Raw genomic sequence first — 22,500 nt, 5'->3', positions numbered from 1 at the left:
ACTGGAGATACGTCTGTTTTCTTGGCTGGAAACATTTAATCAAGTTCACATCTGGGCGGTGAACCACACAGGCAGCCACTTGTCTGTGGGAGCCGGGGGGGAGCGAGGGAACGAGCTGAGGCTGCACTGTTCAGACCGCTGCCATTAGAGAGGAGGACAAAACAAAAACAAAAAACAGCAGAAGCAGAACATACATTTCCTCTGCCGTGTCTCCATTGTTCTCAGTATGGACCTCTATCTTCTTCTTTCTGTCAGCTACTGTACATGCTATGTCTCAAGTGGTCGTTCGTTATAAAATCAATACACTACTAACCCTTTATTTAACTGCAACCATACACATTTACTTCACATGTCTTTTTTTTAAAGAATACAAGGAAAGATGGTATACTTCAACCTCCTCTCTCTATTTGAAATAAAGACCTTGAAGCTGCACAAGTAAAAAGAAAAAATCTGAATATCTCAAATTATTGTGAAATGTGTAAATCGTATAACACCTACAAGTTGCTAAAAATTGTAATCAAAGCTGTTTTCACAATAAGTAAGTGAGCATTATATAGAGATGTATCAATGAGTTTGCCAAAACCTAATCATTTACAGTATTTTTAAAAACTATTTATCTTATAAGATGATAAGATGCCCTAATACCTGCTGGTTCAGGCTTGCCAAATATGAGGATTTGCTTCCTTTCTGTTTCGTTTTTTGTCATAAATTGAGTGAGTTTTGGACTTTAAGCAAAAGAGAACAAGCGGATTAAGGATGTCACATTTGGCATTGGATTAAAGTGATGGGTATTTGTCACAATTCTTTGACAATTTGTTGCCTAGATTACATTTGGATAAATTGCAAAAATAATCAACAGATGAATTGGTGTTGGCGCTGCTTGATGAATGGAAAGTAGACACATACGTCAAACACTGAGATTTGTTTTTAAAACATCAGACACCACATACTGTATGCCAGTAGAAGGTGCTGCAGAGCATCGTTCCTTGAAGTTGGCACAGTGTGAAGCAACACTTTCATAAACACAGGACACCAGTGGGTGAATGCATGAAAATCCAGGGAAATACCAGAGCGCACATCAATCTAACAACGTAGCATTCCTCGTTTTTTTTTTTTTTGCTGAGGCTGGTCACCACATAACAAATAGGATGTATATTAGGCACTGCTAAACAATACAAAGCTGGATAACATAATGAAATATGAAATATATTAAAACTGAAAAACAGAGCGAGCTAATGCCCTAAGCTGACTATAGCTTCCTTTCATTCTCTAAACACACAAACACATTTTTATGAAAGCAATATATTTTCAATTCAATCACACCTAACACTTGGTCCCTACTCTAGCTGGAGGTTGTATCCTTACTGAATAAAAAATACTTTTGGCACTATTGGCCTCAGCCCTTATATTTCCGGGCCTCCACTATCTGGCCATGTTTGTGTGTTTGTGTGTGTATGTGTGAGTGTGTGCGTGTGTGTGTGCCTCCCTGCCAAAGGGGGTTTAGCACCTGAGAGTTGTGCTGCTCTTGACTGACAGGATAATTTGGAGGTGTTGAAAATACACACACATAGGACACACATGGGACACACAGGTTACAAAGGCAGTCATGACTTTAGCCTTTTTTTATGCTGACACAGATGATGTAATTTTTTTTCTCATGATGTAACAATTTTAGATTTGAAAATACTTACTTTCTGTTGTTGCAGGTAAAACCTCCAACAATAACTCAATGCCTAATCATTAGTGCGCAGGAGTCCTTTTCCATTTTCTTTCATTAAAAGTAGCGTACTGCATGTTGCTTTGAAAAGTGGGACCTTTACAGCAAGCACATTACATTTCTGCTGGGTACCAGAACACTTATGTATTTATTTGAACAGGGAACATGCATACAAACACATTCATCTCAGAAAAGAGAAGAGATGATTTATGCAAGATTTTCCCTAATAGATCATTTCTATCTGCAGTCATAACTTGTATCACACAGTGATGCTGGTATAGTTGTTATCTTGTGAGTCTGTGTGTGTGTCATCAGGGCAAAAATGGCTCCTGAAGACAATCAATGCAGCAGGAGTTCCTAATGAGGAGGTTTCGAGTACATTGCCAGGTGTTTATATTTCTGTATGTCTGGACAGATTTTGTCACCGCCCGAGCATCACAACCGTGCAAGATGCAGTCACTTTAGGTGTAGTTGAGACCCTACTCTACGCCCATGGCCCTATAGTATTTGGTGTCACAAAACTTTACAGGGGTATAATTGAGATCAAAATGAAGTCCAAGGCTGAAGATGGGTGTGGTCCGAGCAAGTGTTCTGAAAGTTGGGTTGGTAGGAAATGGGGAAAAGGCCATCAGAGTATAAACTCCAAGTTGAGCCATTTAAAATGAAGAATTACAGTTGATTTTTATATCCAAAGTCAATACGAAGCATCTGAAGGGACTGCACTGACACACAGAATCCTTTCCGTATTAGTTAACGATTGACTTACCACCATAGTTCACTAACACTAGTCGAAGCCACTTGTAGAAGTCCAAAGTGATTCGAATGACTCGAGATTTCTTTCAATGGTCTGGAAATCGACCACTTGAGTAACATAAAGAAGCCTTTTCACTCATCATTCTGACACTGAGCGGCCTAGAGTACTAAACACTGATTGGAAATAAGACCTACCTGTGACGTGTAGCCTGTCCATGCTGACCTCAATCTTGAGGAAGAGGCGACCCCGGCGCTCCGTGTGGTCCGTCCCACACAGGCTCGGCACGTTGACCACACACTGATTGTGTACGTTCATGTCGCAGGCTGGAAAGAGACAGAATGTACAGGAGTTTATAAGTGGATCACTTTTTGGATCTCATACCAGTGTATGCATTTGAGAGTGAATCACTCATATAAAGAGAGGACAGATGGGAAATCTAAGACATCACATTACACTTTTCTTGGGAAAAGCTGTTCTGAAGAAACTGGTAAAACAGAGTTGAGGTGGTTTGATGTGCTGGAAAAAAGAAACCTGAATAAAGCTTAAAATTCTGCAGAGATCTCAATGACAGCAGACAGAGAGTCAGCTCTCATTGTGAATGGAGTTCTGCCTTGAAAGATATTAAATACAAAATGAATACAATTTTTATATTGTATAACACCAAAACAAGAGGACAGGGTTTGCACTCAGTAAACATTAACCTTCAATGAACTGAATGTGCCCTGTGCTTTCATCTGTGTACATATTACCTCTTATTCATCAACCTACTTTATGATTTCACTTAAAACAGCCGGTTCAGGATTAAAGAGGTTCTTCACTATGAATCAAGGTTTTAGGATACATTTATCAAGCCAATGACTACAAAGGAAAATTAAAGGTAAACTCTCAGACGGTCACATGATTGGTCACGTGCAATCAGAGCATAAATGCATATCAGAAGTAAAGATTCATTAATATTTCCCACATTTTGTTAGTGATATGTTATTCTGTACTTTTATTGTGGAATTGAAATCTCCACAAGCAATTCAAATGTAAAATTGAATATTTGTACGATATGGAAACAAAAAGAAAACCAAACTGGAGCAGTGAGGAACTTATGCAGCTGAAGTGGAGGTGAGACGTGAGAGAAACATAATAAGAGGGATAGGGGGGGGCGAAGTAATCAGCAGCGAACCGCTTCGACGCGTGTATTTCGGTTTATTCACGGCATTCTTTTTGTTATTCTACAGTATTGTTGTTTTATAGTTATCTATTAATGTATACAACCCAATTTGTGTTCTTTGAAATTGAAAAGGATATTGCATTGTGTGTGTTTCTTTCGTTGCAGTTGTATGTCTTAAGTGTAATTTGGCTTGGCTTTCTATTTTGTATGGACATGCTTTTATTTTGAAGGAGAGTTAGCGCAGTTGACAGGAAGTTGTTGTTGCTATGGAAACAACGTGACGGAGATTAATGGAGAAAAAGTCATATCTACATATAAAGACGGAGAAAGTAAACAATAACGTTTATGGTTAAGTGTTAGCACCCCCCGAAGAGGCACAAGCTCTGACGTTGATATTGGAGATTTCAATACATTCAACAAAAAAACCGAAAACGAATATCCGAATAACGAAATTGAAACCCGAATAGTACTCCAACGAACGAATATTCGGATATTCGGGTACAGCCCTAGTGTAATGTATATTTTGAATGAGAAAACAGTAGTTTAAGGAGCCACTGCTTTTGTAGCATAGCACTAAAACATCAATAACTAATCACCACATGAACTTAGGAATGATATTGCACTGTGAGCTGATTTGGTTGTGTCAGAAGGGGTTGGATATTGTAGGAAACCTCCTATTTTCCCCCTCCAACCTCTAACTCTGTCCTTCTTCCTCTCTTTGTGTGCCTTCTTCCAGCCAACCACCTATATTTCCTTCTCTCTCCCTCTTCTTTCCTCCCCACCCCTCGACATGCCGACAGGAGACCAAACGAGACAAGAGAAGGTCATGATGGCGATGGCTTCCCTGCATCAATTTGCTCTGGCGTGCTTCTATTACCATCTGCGAGGAAGACAGATGAATGGATGGAGTAAGAGGAGCAGAGAGGGAGGGAGGGTGATGGATGGAGGATAAAGGAAGGTACAGAGAAGTAGTATGTAGAAGCAAAAGAGGGCAAAGGATTATCAGAGTAAGAATTGGGAAGAGCAAAGAGGGACGAAAGAGAAGAAGTAGGATGACAGAAGAATGAAATAGAGTGCAGGATGGGTGGGTCATACAGGCAGGGAAAGAAGGGGACAGTTGATAGAAGAGAGTGGGTGGAGAGAATGGGAGCGAGAGAGGCCTCTGCAGGATGGAACTGTATATCCTGCCTAGGCTGCAGATGTGGATGAGGGTACAGTATAGGTCTATTCCCATCTGTTCTCATTAGGGAGACCAGCACAGCATATTCGACACAGGTGCGCACACACACACACACACACACACACACACACACACACACACACACACACACACACACACACACACACACACACACACACACACACACACACACACACACACACACACACACACATACACACACACACACACACACACACACGGAGGAAATGACCATATGTTTTGTATTGGTAGAGTGTGTACTCACTGTCACATTTCATCCCTTGGTGGATGAGCCCGTACAGCAGCGAGCCACAGTGGTCACAGAAGGTGGGACTGCCGTATGTGTGAATCTTGAATTTGTGCTTGCTTCTGGGGTCCTGGAGAGAGAGAGAGAGATAGATGGGAAATATACAAGCTGTTAGGAATATCTTGAGCTGGCAAAACATTTGAGGAATCACCAAAACTTATGACAATACATCGTGCGGGGGGCATCAATGAGTGTACTTAATATCATGCCAATTCATCCAATACTTGTTGACAAAACGCCCAACATTGCCATATAGAATCATTAAACTAGGATTACCATGGTAGGTGAAATCAAGGAATAATCCAGTGCTCTGAAATAGGATTAATAGTGTTTGTGTACATCAAGTGTTTATTTTTCTCAAATAGACAATATGTTCAAAAGTAGTTTTGCTCCAATGTGTTTCTTCTTCCAGGCAAATGTTAAATTCCTTTTTTCTTTTTATGGCCACAAAGCCCTCTGGATAAACATTAAATTCAGAGAAAATAGTTTTAGGTTTATTGGAACAACTTAAGGCAGATTCAGCGATAACATTATATAAAGGAGGAGAAAATTGGAATTTAAATGGACCTCTTTTAAAACATCTGCTCATCATTCGACTGCTTATCTCTCCCTCAGAGATTAATGATGCAATACTGTTTGCCTCATTAACTCACTAAACAGCTCTCACTTTAATTTCTATCTACCATAGTTGATTCTTAAAGAAATGAAAGGAACAAGCGAGATAACATTTTACTGGAATTGTTCCTTGTACGATAACTCGTGACAGCATTTTAAAGAGACTGATTAATCGATGATGCATTTTGTTCATGATATCATTCGTGTAGGAGACTGACGCAAAGAGGACCAGAAAGAAAGTCATTTCCAGATGGAAAGTCGATGTCAGCCCATTATCGGCGCGTGGGAACGTGTAAGGTGTTTTTGTGTTGGTGTCAGTTCTCTCCATCTTGTCGTCCTGGAAGCCTTCCCAGCTTCCTCCTTGTTTCAGTTTCAACTGTTATTAAGACACCAATGCTCGCGCAGTGCCAGTAGAAGCATAACTGAGCAACTGTTTATCTTGGCCTGAATATCTGGCACCGAGGCAAAGTAAAAATCGAGCTGATGAGCAACGGGGAATTGATGCTCTGATCGGTTTCCAAAAAACCCCAAAACTGGATTTGATTATTTAAAAAAAAATGAACACATACCGTATTCATGTCATGTAATTTAAGGGTCATTTGTTGGGAATTTATTTTCTCCAGTCACTATTGTGAATGCTGAGGTTAGCTAATTTCTACAATAACCACAAAACAAACACAGCTGTAATTAAAGCCCTGCAAATGAGGCTGGATAAACCTCCACCATGCTGCGCTGCCTCTATCATGATGCAATGTGTCAGAATGTCTTCATGTGTAATTATACAGGCCACTGACTGGGTAAGTGGGCGCACAACGCTGAGAAATGCCCTTTACTTCCAAGCTTACATGACGACAGCAGCAGAGTGAGAAAGAGGCAGCGACAGAGACGCGTAGAGGGGAAGTCTGTGTTTAAAAGAGGAGGGGGTTGTTCGGTGGTAATGGAGTGACTGACAGAGTGTTGCAAGGGTCCAGGAAAAGTCTAATTGGCATGTTCTCATCTTAGCAAGCTCGCCTATTTTTGCTCCTTTCCTTCGGTCTTTACTGGAGGCTTTTCTTGAGAAAAAAGCAACAGATGGCGTAGTGGTCGTGTCCTGAGTCCCTCTCCCGGGTCTCCCGCCTTCTGCTTCCCATTTTCGCCTGTATTCTTATGATTTTTTAACCGTGGGAACATTAAAGTCTTAAAAAGACTTCACCAAGGATTCAGATAATCTCCCTGATCTCTATTTATTTGTGTTTATCTTCACTTCCTTCCCCTTTAAGGTGCTAGACAGTGAGCACTGTATGTTTTTTCATTTTCAATGCCAACTCTTTTTCCTCTCACAGTATTTCCATTTAATGTTTTCTTTCTGTCACCGTGTGTTATTGTCTCTCTGTCTTTGTGCCCCTCCTTCTCGGAGCCATGTGTGAAATGAAAATGGCAGGGTTTCCACTCACAGTCATCCTGAGCCTGTTGACTCAGTGCAGCCCATTATAGGGAGAGGTTGAGTGTGAAGACATAATCTGATCTGCACTCTAAAGTTCTGCGTGTGTCTCTGCAGCTTTAAAGTTGAACTAAAATGGCTTCTCTCTCTTGCAACATTATCTGCAATAAAACTGTCTATGTTTGTAAGACCCACACTATAATAACGTAGATGTACTGAGGAATTGTATGTGACAAGCTCAGCACTACACACATAAATAACAAGGCACATCCATAACTCACAATGTAGGTTACGAACCATAATATCTCAGTATAGCACCCAGCTAACACCATAAGTCCACTTTAGCACATAAACATTTTAAGCGCTGCCAAAGGAAGAAGATACGAACATTTATGAGTGTACTATTATAAGTTTGCTCAGTGCTGGCAGCACTTTAAAGGGTTTCAAGAGACTCAATATCAAGGAGCTGTTTCTTTGTTTGATTACGTGTCAAACAGAATACCAATATGCATAATATTTAAATATTCAAGCACTTGAAGAGGCAGCTCTCTTGGCAGCTTTCATCATGGCCCACGCTGCCACACTAATATCAACCGTTTGGTCAAGTGAATACAAACTTGTACTTTGATTTATTCCAGCAGAGAAGGAATCTGAAGATTAGATTGACACTATGCAACATGATGCTTGGTCTCCATAGCACAATGACTGAGCCCTGTCTATTTACACGGAGGCTTAGGCTGAAACATATTGAAGGAAACTAGTCTCTGTCTCAAGATGCACATGAAAACATGGTCACAGAAACATAACAGAACTTCTCCTCTTCGTTTTCTTCTCATATGCAGTCTGAAGTGTAATGGAAGCGTCTGTTACAAGAAGCATGAATACATGACTCACAAATCATCAATAGACAGTCAGTCATAAAATATCCAAAACAAGTTAGTCATGCAGCTGAAGCACTGCCAAATAGCAGCCACACATTGCAAAACACAACACATCGGCATAAAAGCGGAGGGTGGCACATCCAAAACGGACTTGCTAAGTCATCATTTCAGCTTGTCTCTTTCAAACATCCTCCCGGGCATTTCAATACTGGACATCAAGCTGTGCTGGGTAAAGATGCTGGCAGACACTAACAGACAGAGCTGATGAGGCGAAACCAGGAGGGAAGTTGGTTCCAGTGAGGCGAGATGATGCTGCTGCCGAATTCCTCGAAGCGAAACGAGGGTCACATCAATCAGAAGTAGAGGAAAAGATTGGTAATGAGGGCAGAGTGACAATGAGTCAAATGCGGGTCTTGCTTATTAAAGTCAGGCATTGAGCATCAGAGGTAACAATATCTAATTACTCGTTGGATATTATAGCTATAAAAAGTGATGGGGAGAGTGAGGAGGCCGATGTGACTCATTTATTAGGTTAATTGGTTGACAAGCGACCCTTCAGAGATGCCTTCACATCTGCCTCCTTCTAATTGGTGGCTACTAGGGCATAGTGTAATTTACCCGTATGATGCTTCATAAGCTTAAGCATTTTTCAGGTTGCGATCTCCATCCTTGTTTGATTTGATATGATTATGTTGAGAGACTTTGTTGTCAAGCATCCTACTCAAGTGTCTCTGAGTAGCCCACTTCATTACTACAGGAAAAGGGAAATGAAAGGAGAATATGCCTTCAGTAAAACGCCATTTTACCACCAATAGTGAATCACAAACCTTCCCAACTCAACAATAAGTTATGTTTGCTTTAGCATTTCTCTCCAAGGTTCATCCTGTGTATACTAGAGAATGTTTTTAAAGTCTCTACTTCCTCATGAAACATTTGCAATTTTTTCAATATTTTATAATGTCCATTGCTTCTCAGAGCACACAGTTATCCAGCCGTCTAACCTTATTTGTTTTTTTGTTTGTCAGTTATACTTTATGAGGATTTGCCGAAGCTGGAACCAACACTTATTTTTTTGTATTTTTGCTTGAAAACGAGTAAAACGATTAATAGTTTGGCAAAATGGCAGATTATTATCTAAATCTAGATTTAAACAACCCAAATCCAACCAACAGATTTAAAGAGCTGATTTGATTTAGTGATTTAATGCAATAATGCTCCATCAAGGATTTCTATTTTTTGTTTTACCAAAGAGTATTTATGCACTACATGCAAACACCGGATAATTGCAAAATTACCCACCAGACATCACTTTGATTTATCAAAAAACAGAGAATCACCAAACGACTATGAATTCAAAAGACCTCAATCATACTAGGTGGTTTTGTGTGTGTTTGTGTGTGTGTGTGTGTGTGTGTGTGTGTGTGTGTGTGTGTGTGTGTGTGTGTGTGTGTGTGTGTGTGTGTGTGTGTGTGTGTGTGAGATGAGGTGCTTGGGGGAAACAAAGTGAACAACTGTACAGTTGCTATGGTGATAATGGGTTAGAGAGCATCCAGTGATGATTGAAAGTCAACGGAGGAAACACTAACTGTGGAGAGGAGGCAAACAAGTAGAGAGTAAATCACTCTGTGGCCTAATGAAATTAAGTGTGTGTGCAGATTCTCCATAAAAGGCAAAATAACGACGAAGAAAAAAACAAGTGAAGAAATTAACACTGTGTAGCAATCTCGCCTCACATGATGATGAAATGTTCTCTCTCCTCAGGGCCGAAGCTCAGCTGCCCAGCTGAAAGAAAAACCATGCAAGGATGTTTATAGCCGAGAGGACCCTCAGTTATTCTCTCCTGCTGAAGTACTGTGACCCCACAGCAACAGGGATGTTAGGCTAGTTTACACACATGCTGCCTTCAGCCAAGATAACTGAGTGACATGCAGTTAAGAGCACACACTGCATACTGCACTCACTGACTGCTTGTACTACTGTGTTTGTAAGCAGCTTACAATGATGTGGTGAAAGGAGAGAGACAGTGTAGAATATGTTGATTTTTCTTGGAGAACTTATGGTGAGAATTAAAGAAAAAAAGAAAGAAAAGTAATATAGAGATAAGGATTGGAGACAAGGCTCTGCAGTCTGTGTGTGTGTGGGTGTCCAGGTGGGTGGCATCACATAGGTGGCATCCAACTGGAGACCCATTCTGTCACGGACGGACAGCTTCACCTGCCAAACCATCTGCTCTGGATGTGTTTGTGATGCCTCTCTGATAGAAAGAAAACATCTCTGGGTATTTATTTTTGTATGATTAACAACAATAATAAATGAGTATGCAATGAAAATGTATGAAGATTGATGACAACTGGTTTTTAATTTAGAGAAAAGTACTAACCTTACTTATATTTCATATACCTATAAGGGCCTAAAGCTGTGTTAATGACATATTAAAAACTCAAAACAAATCTCATCAAGTGCACAAGCCCCACACTTTTTGCAGCTTCCACATTGAAAATTGAAAGTTAATAACTTAATAATATGAGAGTACATTTTTCTTTTTTTACAGGTGAAGGTGTGCTGTCGACGGTTTTATAGAATTCTCTTAAGTAATCAAAGTTGGGAGGGAAAATGCTTTTACTCTCTGTAACTTTAAAGTTAATGGGCTCACTTTCATGTTCATATTAGTATTTTGTGCCTCTTCTGTGACATGTGTATATGCTTTAATGTTCAAAAAGGAGACAAAAGAATGTCTACTTGAAAGTCTTCCAAAGAATATTTAGTAACAGCTCAAGTCCTCTGTTGCCAAAATGGAAATGGATGCCAAACTATAACACATCTACAATCACTCGCAAGCACACACACTAGTACACACTGATCTACTCAAACACAGCCCCCGACAGCCATCCGAGTCCCAGGGCGGCAAGATCAATCATGTCACTTGTAGAAACTAATCTGTCTTCTGACACTGATAAAAACGATAATGAAGCTGTGACTCAGAAGTAAAGAAGAGAAGAGAGAAGACAGAGGGAGGATGAACTGACAAGAGATACATCAACAGCAGGAAACAGAAGCAGAGACGATGAGAGTGGAGGCAAGACTTAGAGAGCCAGAAGAAAAAGCTTACCTAAAGTCAAAGACAGAATTAAAAATAGCACATCGATCTGCTCATTATCACCTCTTCTCTCAGCTGACACCTCACAGGCCAGAGTCAAATTAATGACAACTATGACTGTGTCACGACTGCTGCTGTAAAACCGGCACCTGTAGTGCCCATCGATCAATGATTTAATTAGAGGAAACCAAATCTCTCTCCACCTGGTCCTGCAGCAGCCTGTCAGCGTTTAATAGGCCATCATGTTCAGACTTTCCCAATGTAGTCTCAATACGATATGAACCAGACAGATTTATAGCCAGTAAATCAGGCAGCACATTAGAAAGGGGAGCTGATTGTTAGTGATTTACACATCAACAGGCATTAGGATATCAAACACGCCACTCACACACACACACACGCACGCACGCACGCACGCACGCACGCACGCACGCACACACACACACACACACACACACACACACACACACACACACACACACACAGGATATGTATGAGCTCATTAGTGTGAAATGGCACAGAGGGCAATGTTAGCAATCTCTAAGCGCGCTCACGGGATTAAGGGATCCAGTGATTTGTGGTGATGAGATGTGGAGTCGATTACAGAGATGATGCTCTGTGTACCAGTTAGCAGGAAAAAAAACACGGTATACAACAGTGGCAATCTAGCATTACTGAGAAAGGACAATCTTTTATTTACATTTAAAATAAAACTACCTTAAAATGCTGCAGTACAAGTAAAAGGGCTGCAATTAAATAATGTATTTTTATGAAGTATATTTAGTGAAAGAGACCAAAACTGAAAAATACCCGACTTCACTGTGTATTGATATAAATGCCTGTTTTTTTATGCATAAGTAGAATTTTTATTTACTTTGTTAATTTAGTAGTTTCAAATACTTTATATAGAGCTAGTTTAGTCAAGGTCAAAGGAAAAATAGGAAGAACAAGAAGAAGAAAAGTCCTGCCGCATTTTTAACAAATCTTTTCAGATAAAATGGCCCCAAAAGAAAACTGAAGTAAAGGGCCAAAAACGTGTTTTTCAGTGCAGTAATTAAATAAGTACCCAAAACATTTCCCCCGCTGACACACACACACAGGTGTGTAGACACAGGTGTAGAGTCCTTAATCCTTCCCCGTCGCACTCTGATTATCAGCAGATGAGAGATGCTGTGTTCAGACACATTGTCACTTTCATCACAACCCATCTTTCATCATCAAACACAGCATTTAAATAGACTGATACGAGGCCTGCTTCTATATGCATGTGTGTGTGAGCCCTCTCCGTGACACATGCTGCAGCTAAGCCTTTGTTGCTGTATTCACACACAGAGGACAAGCAGGGCTTTCAACCTGTGAAAGTGTCATCACTTCCTGGTTGCTCTGCCACCTGACCTGAGGTCTGTGTGGCTGCAGCTGTCAGGCTCCATTAGGAGACACCAGGGCTGATAGCTCCATCTCTACTCACTGATAATTGAGCTAAATGGCTGCGAGAGAGGCTGCACTGTGTAGAGGATAGTTGACTTTGTCGAGTGGAGAATCCCACTTAGAGAAATAGGAATTCAGGTTTGTCACTATGCTTACAAAATGCCAGTATAAATGGCTACATACAGCATGCAGATACATACAGCTAGAGCTAAAACACATACACAAGTGCATAAAGGGGGACTTCTTATACAATGAAAACCGATAAGAAAAATAGAGCAGGTGGCATTTTTGACACTTTACTTTTTGAAATCTCATACTGTTATTAAATCTGCATTGTCTTTATATTTCAGAGCTGCTCTTTATATTTGTTTATCAAGGAATAGTTGAACATTTAACGCATTAAATTATACTGAGCTGTGATTCCTTTTGATGTGAGATTTACAGACAGCATTACATTACGCCTTCCTGTAAAGACAAGACAAAATGTCAACTTTCATCAGGTATGAGAAAACATTTTCAGCTTTGAGATAATGCTTTTCTCAAAAAGTTGTATTAGGTTGAAGAGTAGGGGAATTTTCTAAACCCATAAAATCTTTGGCTCGCGACAAAAATAACAAGGTATGGTTGAGTTAAAGATTGTGGTTTTGGTTAAAATAACCACTTTGTTAGGGTTAGAGGAGTTTTGCCGTCTAGATTTAATAATAACCACGTGGTTTGCTCATGTCATAATTCATACTAGAGGACGTCGTATGTTGAATGTAAAGACGTTTATTTTTTTAGCAATTGCTGAGAGGATGGATATTCCTGTTTTAATTATTTTACGGAATAGCAGGTGGCGCTGGCCTAACAGCTGGTTTATGGGACCTGGATGGAGTAGGCTTTAGAGCATATGGTGACCCCTCAACCCCAATCTGCTGGAGCTGCTTAGTGGCCATATAAATAGGCTGTAGAGAAATTAGAGAATTATGTTCTCAGATAAATGACTGATAAATAGGAGTAAAACAATTTTAAACACTAAGCCAATTAAAGAACTATGCAGCTAAGGTGTTAGTACGTCTTAGCAATCCTGCAAGGCTTCAGTGCCACTTCTACTTTTCTCATATCAGAGACTACAAACATGTCCAATTAGCTACTTTAACAAGATATAAAAACACCACCTTATGCAGAAAAAGGGAGTAAGAAAAATGACCTTTAGCAAGCAGGTAGAGCTAAAAGTAATGAGGAAAAAGGCAGAGACGCAGAGAATAATTGCTGGCTAGGAATATCAAGAAAGCATTCCTTCTAACTTTTCCTGTTGGCTGCAGTGCATGATCACACATGTTATTTATTGTACATACACAATCTGATTTTCACATGGGAGGGTTTTTACAAGAATGCTCAACAACTATGATAATACTGTCATAAAAGTTTAGGAAAAAAGGGAAAACAACAAAACTTTTCAGGTCATATATCACCTGCCCAACCCAACAGCGCTTTGCAGCAGTCCCCATTTCATCCCCAGTTCCCCCGGTGTGTTTATTAAAGCTTTGACGCGCAACAGCAGCGGACAACTCGCTGTTAACATACCTGCACGTTAATCACTGCGACATCGCCATGGTAACCAAGGAGGACAGGCCCCAGGTGGCCATCTCTCTCTCTCTCACACACACGCACACGCACACACACACGCACGCACGCGCGCGCACACACACGCACACACACACACACACACACACACACACACACACACACACACACACACACACACACACACACACACACAGAAACTATATACAGTATGTAACATAAGCACAATAAAAATATGGCAGACAGGAAAGTTCACTTGCAGAAATACAGCGATAACACAACACAGTGTTGTTCGTTTTTTTACGCACCTTTTTTTATATATATATAATAAATAAATAAAAACGTTCTCAATTCAATTCAAAACCTTTATTTATCCAGGTGTAATCACATTGAGATCATTGATCTCTTTTTCAAGGGAGACCTGCAGCAGTAGGTTTCACATGAAAACATAAAAACATAAATAACAGAACAACAAAAGAACATCATACAGCAAAAATTACAGGGATTACAATTTACATATCTATCCACATGTACAGGTACCAACAGCATCTGATTGTGTAGCATCCAACCGAGCTTTAAAAACATGTAGTGGTACCAGATTGGAAATGGTCCATCCTTTTTGCAGACTGTTCCAAGTTAGTGGAGCTGCACATCTAAAAGCTTTCTTCCCTATGACAGTCCTAGCACTTGGCACATTTAATAAAACCACAGCATGCGATCTCAGGCAATCTACTTCAATTTGCCGAGAGATCAGGGAGCAGATTTAAGATGGTAGTTTATCCAACATGGCTTTGTAAATGAACATGTACCAGTGACTGAGCCTCCGTACAGTAAGTGATGGCAAAACCGCCTTGGTATACAGTGTACAGTGATGCGTAAGTGCTTTACAATTTGTCAAAAATCTCAGTGCACTGTGATACGCAGCATCTAATTTGCTCAGGTAATTGGCAGGTGCATTCATATATAACAAATCACCGGTAAAAAGGTCACAGTGACTAGTCTTTTCCTGGCCTCAAGCGAGAAACAGGACTTATTTCTGTAAAAGAAACCTAGCCTAACCCTCAGTTTTTTAAGCAGGTTATTTACATGAAATTTAAAAGTGAGACAGTCATCAAGCCAGATACCAAGGTATTTGTAACAGGTTACCACTTCAAGTATTATTCCTTGCGTAGTTACAATATCCAAAGCAGTCTCTGGTGTATTTTTAGCTTTAGAAAAGAGCATTACCTTGGTTTTATCCACATTTAAAAGAAGCTTAAGCTCAGAGAGCTGAGCCTGAATAATGTTAAAAACAGCCTGTAATTTAACAACAGCCTCGTTAATCGAGGGACCTGCACAGTACATAACGGTATCGTCCGCATAAAAATGTAAGGTTGCTCCTTGAATATCTTCACCTAAACTATTCATATAGATAGAGAATAATAGCGGACCTAAAACTGAACCTTGTGGTACACCATTAGTGATGTTTAACCATTCAGAAGACAGCCCATCGAACTTAACACATTGGGACCTTTCAGAGAGGTAGTTCACAAACCACCCCACTGCATGGCAGGATAAGCCAATACTGATCAGCCTCTGCTTCAAGATGCGATGATCGACGGTGTCGAACGCTTTGGATAGGTCAACAAATAGAGCTGCACAACTCTGCTAAAATACTCGTAATATCATTTACCACTTGTGGCAGTGATAGTGCTACAGTATGTTGCTTTCTGAAGCCTGACTGATGTTTAGAAAGGATGTCATTGTTACATAAAAACACCTTTACCTGCTCACTCACTAGGCTTTCAAGAACCTTGGCCAGAACTGACAATTTGGAGATGGGTCTATAATTGTTTAATAAGGTGGCCTCCCCTCCTTTTAGTAGTGGCAGGACATAAGCTGACTTCCATATTTTTGGGATTTTGTTCGTGCCGAGAGAGGTTAAAAAGAGTAGTGAGAGGTGGAGCAATAAAATCTGCAGCTATCTTTAAAAAGAAAGGTCCTACATCGTCCGGGTCAGCCAGCTTCTTAAGATCTAGCTTGGTTAAGACTTCACAAACAACATCAACAGTAAAAGGAGTAAAACTGAAAGGGTTTTCCAGACCACATTGTTCAGAGTCACCGACTGTGGTGTTCACAGAAGCACAGTTAGAAACAGAATTTAACAGAGAGCCACAGAACACAAAATGCTTATTAAAACAATTTAGTATGGTGGCCCTATCCGATATAGTGCCAGATGCTGTGGTAAGGCAAGGAGGTAGCTCATTACGGATATCACCGGTGGATATAGATTTTATGGCTTTCCAGAATTTTCGAAGGTTGTTCAGGTTGTTTGTGGTAACTGACAGATAATACTTAGATTTAGCACTTTTTATTTGTGATGTGAAGCTATTCCTTAGCTGCCTAAATCGCAGCCATTCTATCTATCTAGCCTGATTTCCTAGCCTTTGCCCAGGCCTTGTTTCTCTCATGTAGGCGACTAGACAAATTAGCAGAAAACCAAGGATTGTCTCGTCCCTTCACTCTAAATGTACGCAGGGGTGCATGTCTATCTATAATTTTCATAAAACCAAGATAAAAATAAGACCATGCAGTTTCAACATCAGCACACAGATCGATTTTTCGCCAATCAAAACCAAACAGATCATGTACAAAAACCTGCTCCACAAAATGTTTAGTGTCTCTCTTATGATAATACGAGGTTTACCCTTTTGGACTTTTGTGTCCCTAATTGTGGCTACAACACAGTGGTCACTCACATCGTTAGCAAATACTCCCACAGATGAGTATTTATGGGGCACATTAGTTAAGATGAGATCAATTAAGGAGGATTTATTTGGGAACTTAATGTTAGGGCAAGTAGGACTGTCTACAATCTGAGTAATATTCGAAGAGATACAAAGGTTTTTAAAATCCTCTGACACAGAAGTTAACCAGTCCCAATTAAAATCACCAAGCAGCACTATTTCCTTGTAGTCAAGTTGAGATAAAAGTTTTGCCAATGAAGACAAAGAGTCCTTGACAGCTGAGGGGGGTCTGTAGCCCACCACCATGACCTGTTGACCCTTTGCTACTTCGATATTTAAGGCTAAACATTCTAGTTGTTTACTGATTGATTTAGAAACCATCTTGGTTACACAAAACTTATTTATCACATAAATGGCAACGCCACCACCTTTTTTAGGACGGTCGGTACGATATACACTATAACCATTTAAGTAGATGTCAGAGAGCAAAATAGATTTATCTAGCCACGTTTCTGATAAGACAATGACATCAGCATCAGTCGAGCTCGCCCAAATGCGGACAAAATCTAACTTAGGTAACAGACTGCGCACATTTAAGTGAATGAAGCCCAATCCAGACCTATAATTAAAATCAGCAGGAGTAGCTATCTGACTACTACTGCTACTGGGCGGTCCAGGGTTAAGTTGTACATTCCCTGATAGTAACAATAGCAAGAAAACCAGGCACCTTTTCCTCTTAATCGACACACATACATTGTCATCTGCTTTAAAATCACCAGCAAACTCTGCGAAAGTGAGATTTGAGCTCAAGAAAGTAAGTCCTGAAGAACCATCATAGCAGGCAAGTGAGAAAGACAAACATAATTTGTCGAACTGAATGTCTGTGACAAGGCAACCAGTAATTGTTTGTGTAACGTTCTATCTTAAGTCTTAAGGTAAGTTAGGACAGGAACATTGACTTACTGTTTATCTAAAATAGCGTTATTCCTAAATCCGATCTTACCCTTTTTATGATGTCAAAAGTTACAATATGATCTTGAAGTTACTGTAATTCTGCCCTGAAACTAAAATAATTATTTCAGTCATTACAAGTCTTGATTATAAGCTCGAAGCAACATATACACTCCTCCATGAGAAATCTTAACATCATTTGAACAGCAGTAAACCCTATAGCACTGAAAGCATCATTCAGCTCCTACATGTACTGTACAGTACTTCAAATTCCAATTATCAGCACCCACAGGATTCAATAATAATCACATCTTCATCTTCTGTGTAGATAAGCACAGCTTATAGGAAGTGTGACGTCAACAAGAAAGAAACAAATCAGGAAATTGCAGGAAGCACATCAAGCCTATGGGCCACATACTGTACAGTAAGAAAGATAAAGCCCATAGCCACATGGGACATAATTACACACATGGTAATCGGAGCAGCCATATGTCAACATAATGTGACATATGGGATGTCGTTTGATTCATTACATTCTGTGAGATCAGTATTGTCTCGAGTCCATCAGTAAGTATATATAACATTCCAACATACCATCAATATGATCCAGTGTTGTGTTTGTATTTGTATTATTAGATTGGTGGGATATCCATGTAGCCCTAAGGAAAAAAGTGTCAGTATATAACTTCATTTCAAACGTGAATTTACTACCTTGGGCTCTAGGGTTGCAAGAAGTTGCTACGTCCAATCTGTGATTTCAGTCAAAGACTAACATATTTGAGTTTGTTTTTTTCCCACAACTGGACACATGGAGAATGACAGATCATACAATTGGAGCAGAACCAAAATCCTGAATTTAGGTTTAGGCTTGAATTTTATCCTGTCGCATCTGAGTCACGTGATGAATAAGGAAATTGACGATACCATCCTTTTGGAATCTCAAAGGTCACACGATTCCAAAATGTGTCTCACATCAAGTCCATAAAACTTTTAAGCTGTGAAGTCTTAAACACCTAACAACTAGTTACACACTCATGGAGTTGCTATGTCTTTGCAATCTAAGTTTTACATCTATTGCTTCTTGAGAGCCCATTGAAAAGTGCATAGGTCGCTTTCTAAATTATTTCCCTATGTAAACATCTGCAGTGAAAGATTACATCATCTTTAAATAAGTCTGAATGTCCAAGGCTGGATTTGTTTTGTACAAGTATTAGTAATATAATTTCGAATTAGTTTATTTCTTAGTTCTCTTTCACTTTGACTTTCTATAATGTGGGCATAACTCAACACTAAGTGTGGGATCTGCTGATATTCTCATAGGGTTTTGACAGAACATGAACGAAATGCAACATATTGTGGGAATCAGTGGTGAGTGGAATAGAAACCTAACTGTAAATGGTCCTCCACAAAGTTTAATGTTAATACAAAAAATATTTAACAGGTCATAACTATGTGGGCTTGAATAAGGAGGTAGAAACATCCACGTGAGCCGGCTGCACAGTTGGTTATGACGTTCACAAGCAAGTGGGGGACCAGGTCTCCTAGCAACGCCGGTCATCAAATTATCCCTGCTGCCATAGGAAAACCCCAAAGGTCTGAATCTTAAATATGCCTTTAAAAAACTGCACAAAATTATTAAGTATTTCCTTAGACATACAATAACTAAAATGAAATAAATTGTCAGTTTAAGGTGTGTGTGCAGATGATCTGGTGTCCTCTGTCCTTCTGCTACATGCCTCTGTGTGTGATGTGATGTGTCCTAAACCCTCTGACATTCAGGCTGTGTTTTTCTGTCTATCTTGTTAGTCTATGCGGGTGTGTGTGTGTGTGTGTGCGTGTGTGTGTGTGTGTGTGTGTGTGTGTGTGTGTGTGTGTGTGTGTGTGTGTGTGTGTGTGTGTGTGTGTGTGTGTGTGTGTGTGTGTGTGTGTGTGTGTGTGTGTGTTTGTGTGGATTATGTCAGATGCCCTGTAGCTGGCAGAGATCGTTTTGGCCCCTGATGCTTCTGTCCGCCGTCCAAACAGGAGACGATTACCGCTGTGTCACTTGATTGTGTGACTGTTGATGCAAACGTGTGTCCTTCACTATTTACATTACATAACCAACACAGCTGTTCTTCTATTGAACAGGTTATTAAACAGTGGAATAAAACTATTTTAAACTATTGGAAAAGCACGGAAAATGTGTGTGTATTGAGATTAACCATTAAGATGACATACACATGAAGTCATAAACACTAACCCAGACATTAGTTGTCTAACTTGAACCTAAAACCAGTCTCTGCATTCCCCTTATTCCACAATAAGGGGAGTGTCAACACTGACACCTGTCAGCCCGCACTCTGCTGTTCCTCAGCGCCACTCCCCCTCCCTCCCGCTGAAATTATGAATGAAAAGCGTAGTAATCATAGATAACATGGCAGGGTCCGTGATAGTTTGTTTTCATCTGATTTCAAATAAACAAAGTCTTGGTTTTAAAAATATTCAACTTGTTTCGCCAAATTCAGATGATAAATACAACTTTTTAGCTTGTAAAGGCATAATTACAAGAGGCAACTTAACGTCACAGCAGGCATAATAACAGCCGGTGTTTCTTGTTACGGTTTCCCCGGGAAACAAACACATTACACACAAATGCGTCACAGATTATTTTGCGGTATTTGAAAAGATCAACAGCTGGCCAGTCAGTGGGCGGCGAATCAACAAGTTGTTAGTGATATGGGAACATCCTCCATACTGTATGTCAGGGATGGGCAACTTTGATGGTGGTGGGGGCCACATCATTGATGTACTGGCCACCAGGGGGCCGCAGATTCACTTGGAACACACACACAAACAAATTCCATGTGTTGTATGTAATTATTAACAAATATACTAAGTCTGACATCTTCATTGACATTTTACAATGAAAGGGAACATCCCCCCAAAAATGGGAACATCCTCTAATAAGCTCACTAAACAAATATCAGCTCACAGAAATGTTATTTCATTTTTACAAGTGGCATGTTTCTATTGAACAGGTTATTAAACAGTGGAATAAAACTATTTTAAACTATTGGAAAGCATGGAAAATGTGTGTGTATTGAGATTAACCATTAAGATGACATACACATGAAGTCATAAACACTAACCCAGACATTAGTTGTCTAACTTGAACCTAAAACCAGTCTCTGCATTCCCCTTATTCCACAATAAGGGGAGTGTCAACACTGACACCTGTCAGCCCGCACTCTGCTGTTCCTCAGCGCCACTCCCCCTCCCTCCCGCTGAAATTATGAATGAAAAGCGTAGTAATCATAGATAACATGGCAGGGTCCGTGACAGTTTGTTTTCATCTGATTTCAAATAAACAAAGTCTTGGTTTTAAGAATATTCAACTTGTTTCGCCAAATTCAGATGATAAATACAACTTTTTAGCTTGTAAAGGCATAATTACAAGAGGCAACTTAACGTCACAGCAGGCATAACAACAGCCGGTGTTTCTTGTTACGGTTTCCCCGGGAAACAAACACATTACACACAAATGCGTAACAGATTATTTTGCGGTATTTGAAATCATGTACGCAGCTCGCGACGTAACTAGGAGTCTAGTGGACGGTATCAGTACTACAAGTAAAACAATTATTATTATTTTTTATTATTATTAATTACGTTGTTTATAAATTAATCTGAGGGCCGCAAAAAGAGGAGGTGGGGGCCGCATGCGGCCCGTGGGCCGCCATTTGCCCATCCCTGCTGTATGTGCTAAACTCTCATGATTAGAGTAGGAACATTTCACTGATGATATGAGATGTGTGGGTCTTAGATCAGAAGGACCTCTGACCTATAGCTGCACAATTCATTAACCATGAGCTGAATGTGAGCTGGTTTTTACTTAACGATGTACCCATACTTGTTTTTTTAAACCAGAGGACGTTGAACTAGCACAGAATCAATGCTCTGATTTCCTCGGGTCTCTTGTTCTAAACCATAGTAATTATTAAGATGATTAGTTAAAATGTTTATCTGTTAATAACGACTCCACATTTCAGATCTTGATTTCTCAAACACTGCAACACAACTTTGTTTTAGATTGTGACGAAGTGCCACAAAACAAGGTTACTTTACCCTTTCCCTGTGAGCAATACCCCAAGTAAATTCCTGAATTTAAATGTACATTTTGGGGAATTATTTACTAGTTGCTGACATTATATAGACCAAAAAAGGTGAATTGTATATTGCGAAAATAATTGTCAAAGTAATCGATAGTAATATTAATGTGTGCCATTATAGCATGGCTAATTTGACAACACTAAATTGATTTTTTAATGTAGCTTATAAACTGAACTGATTCTACATCTTACCATAGCCTGTACAATATCATCAATTTATATGACATTATAATGCAGCTCTCCCCAACTCTGACCTTTTATCTCAAATGGCATAATGTACTTCATAATAGACTCAAATCCAGTATACACGATCCCATTAAGGATATTCACTTGCAGCCTCGTTCGGGTGTAAAACCCTCCAGTGACATGCATGAGGTGATAACCTGTGGAGAAATTTAGACTGTAGAAAATATTGAGGTCAGAAGATATCTGACACGACACATAATCACAAATGTCCAATTATTACACCCATTGTGTGAGTCCATGAATATTTCACACATTCACTTCAATACTCTGTGGCTTCAATG

At 39.8% G+C, this 22,500-nt stretch overlaps 1 protein-coding gene across 2 annotated transcripts in view; it reads right to left on the bottom strand.

Moving 5' to 3' along the window:
• The window catches only part of prkcab (protein kinase C, alpha, b), a 119,169-nt gene that overhangs the window by 23,624 nt on the left and 73,045 nt on the right, over positions 1-22,500 (bottom strand). For both annotated transcript variants that reach the window (XM_079646493.1, XM_079646492.1), the window contains exons 4-5: positions 5,100-5,211; positions 2,666-2,794 (exon numbers count right to left, since the gene is read on the bottom strand). In XM_079646493.1, coding sequence (XP_079502619.1) covers positions 2,666-2,794; positions 5,100-5,211 — 241 coding nt within the window. The remainder of the gene's footprint in view (positions 1-2,665; positions 2,795-5,099; positions 5,212-22,500) is intronic.

This window comes from Notothenia rossii (genome assembly GCF_949606895.1).
Source record: "Notothenia rossii genome assembly, chromosome: 8".
Taxonomy (NCBI): Eukaryota; Metazoa; Chordata; class Actinopteri; order Perciformes; family Nototheniidae; genus Notothenia; species Notothenia rossii.
This window is presented reverse-complemented; position numbering and strand designations above follow the sequence as displayed.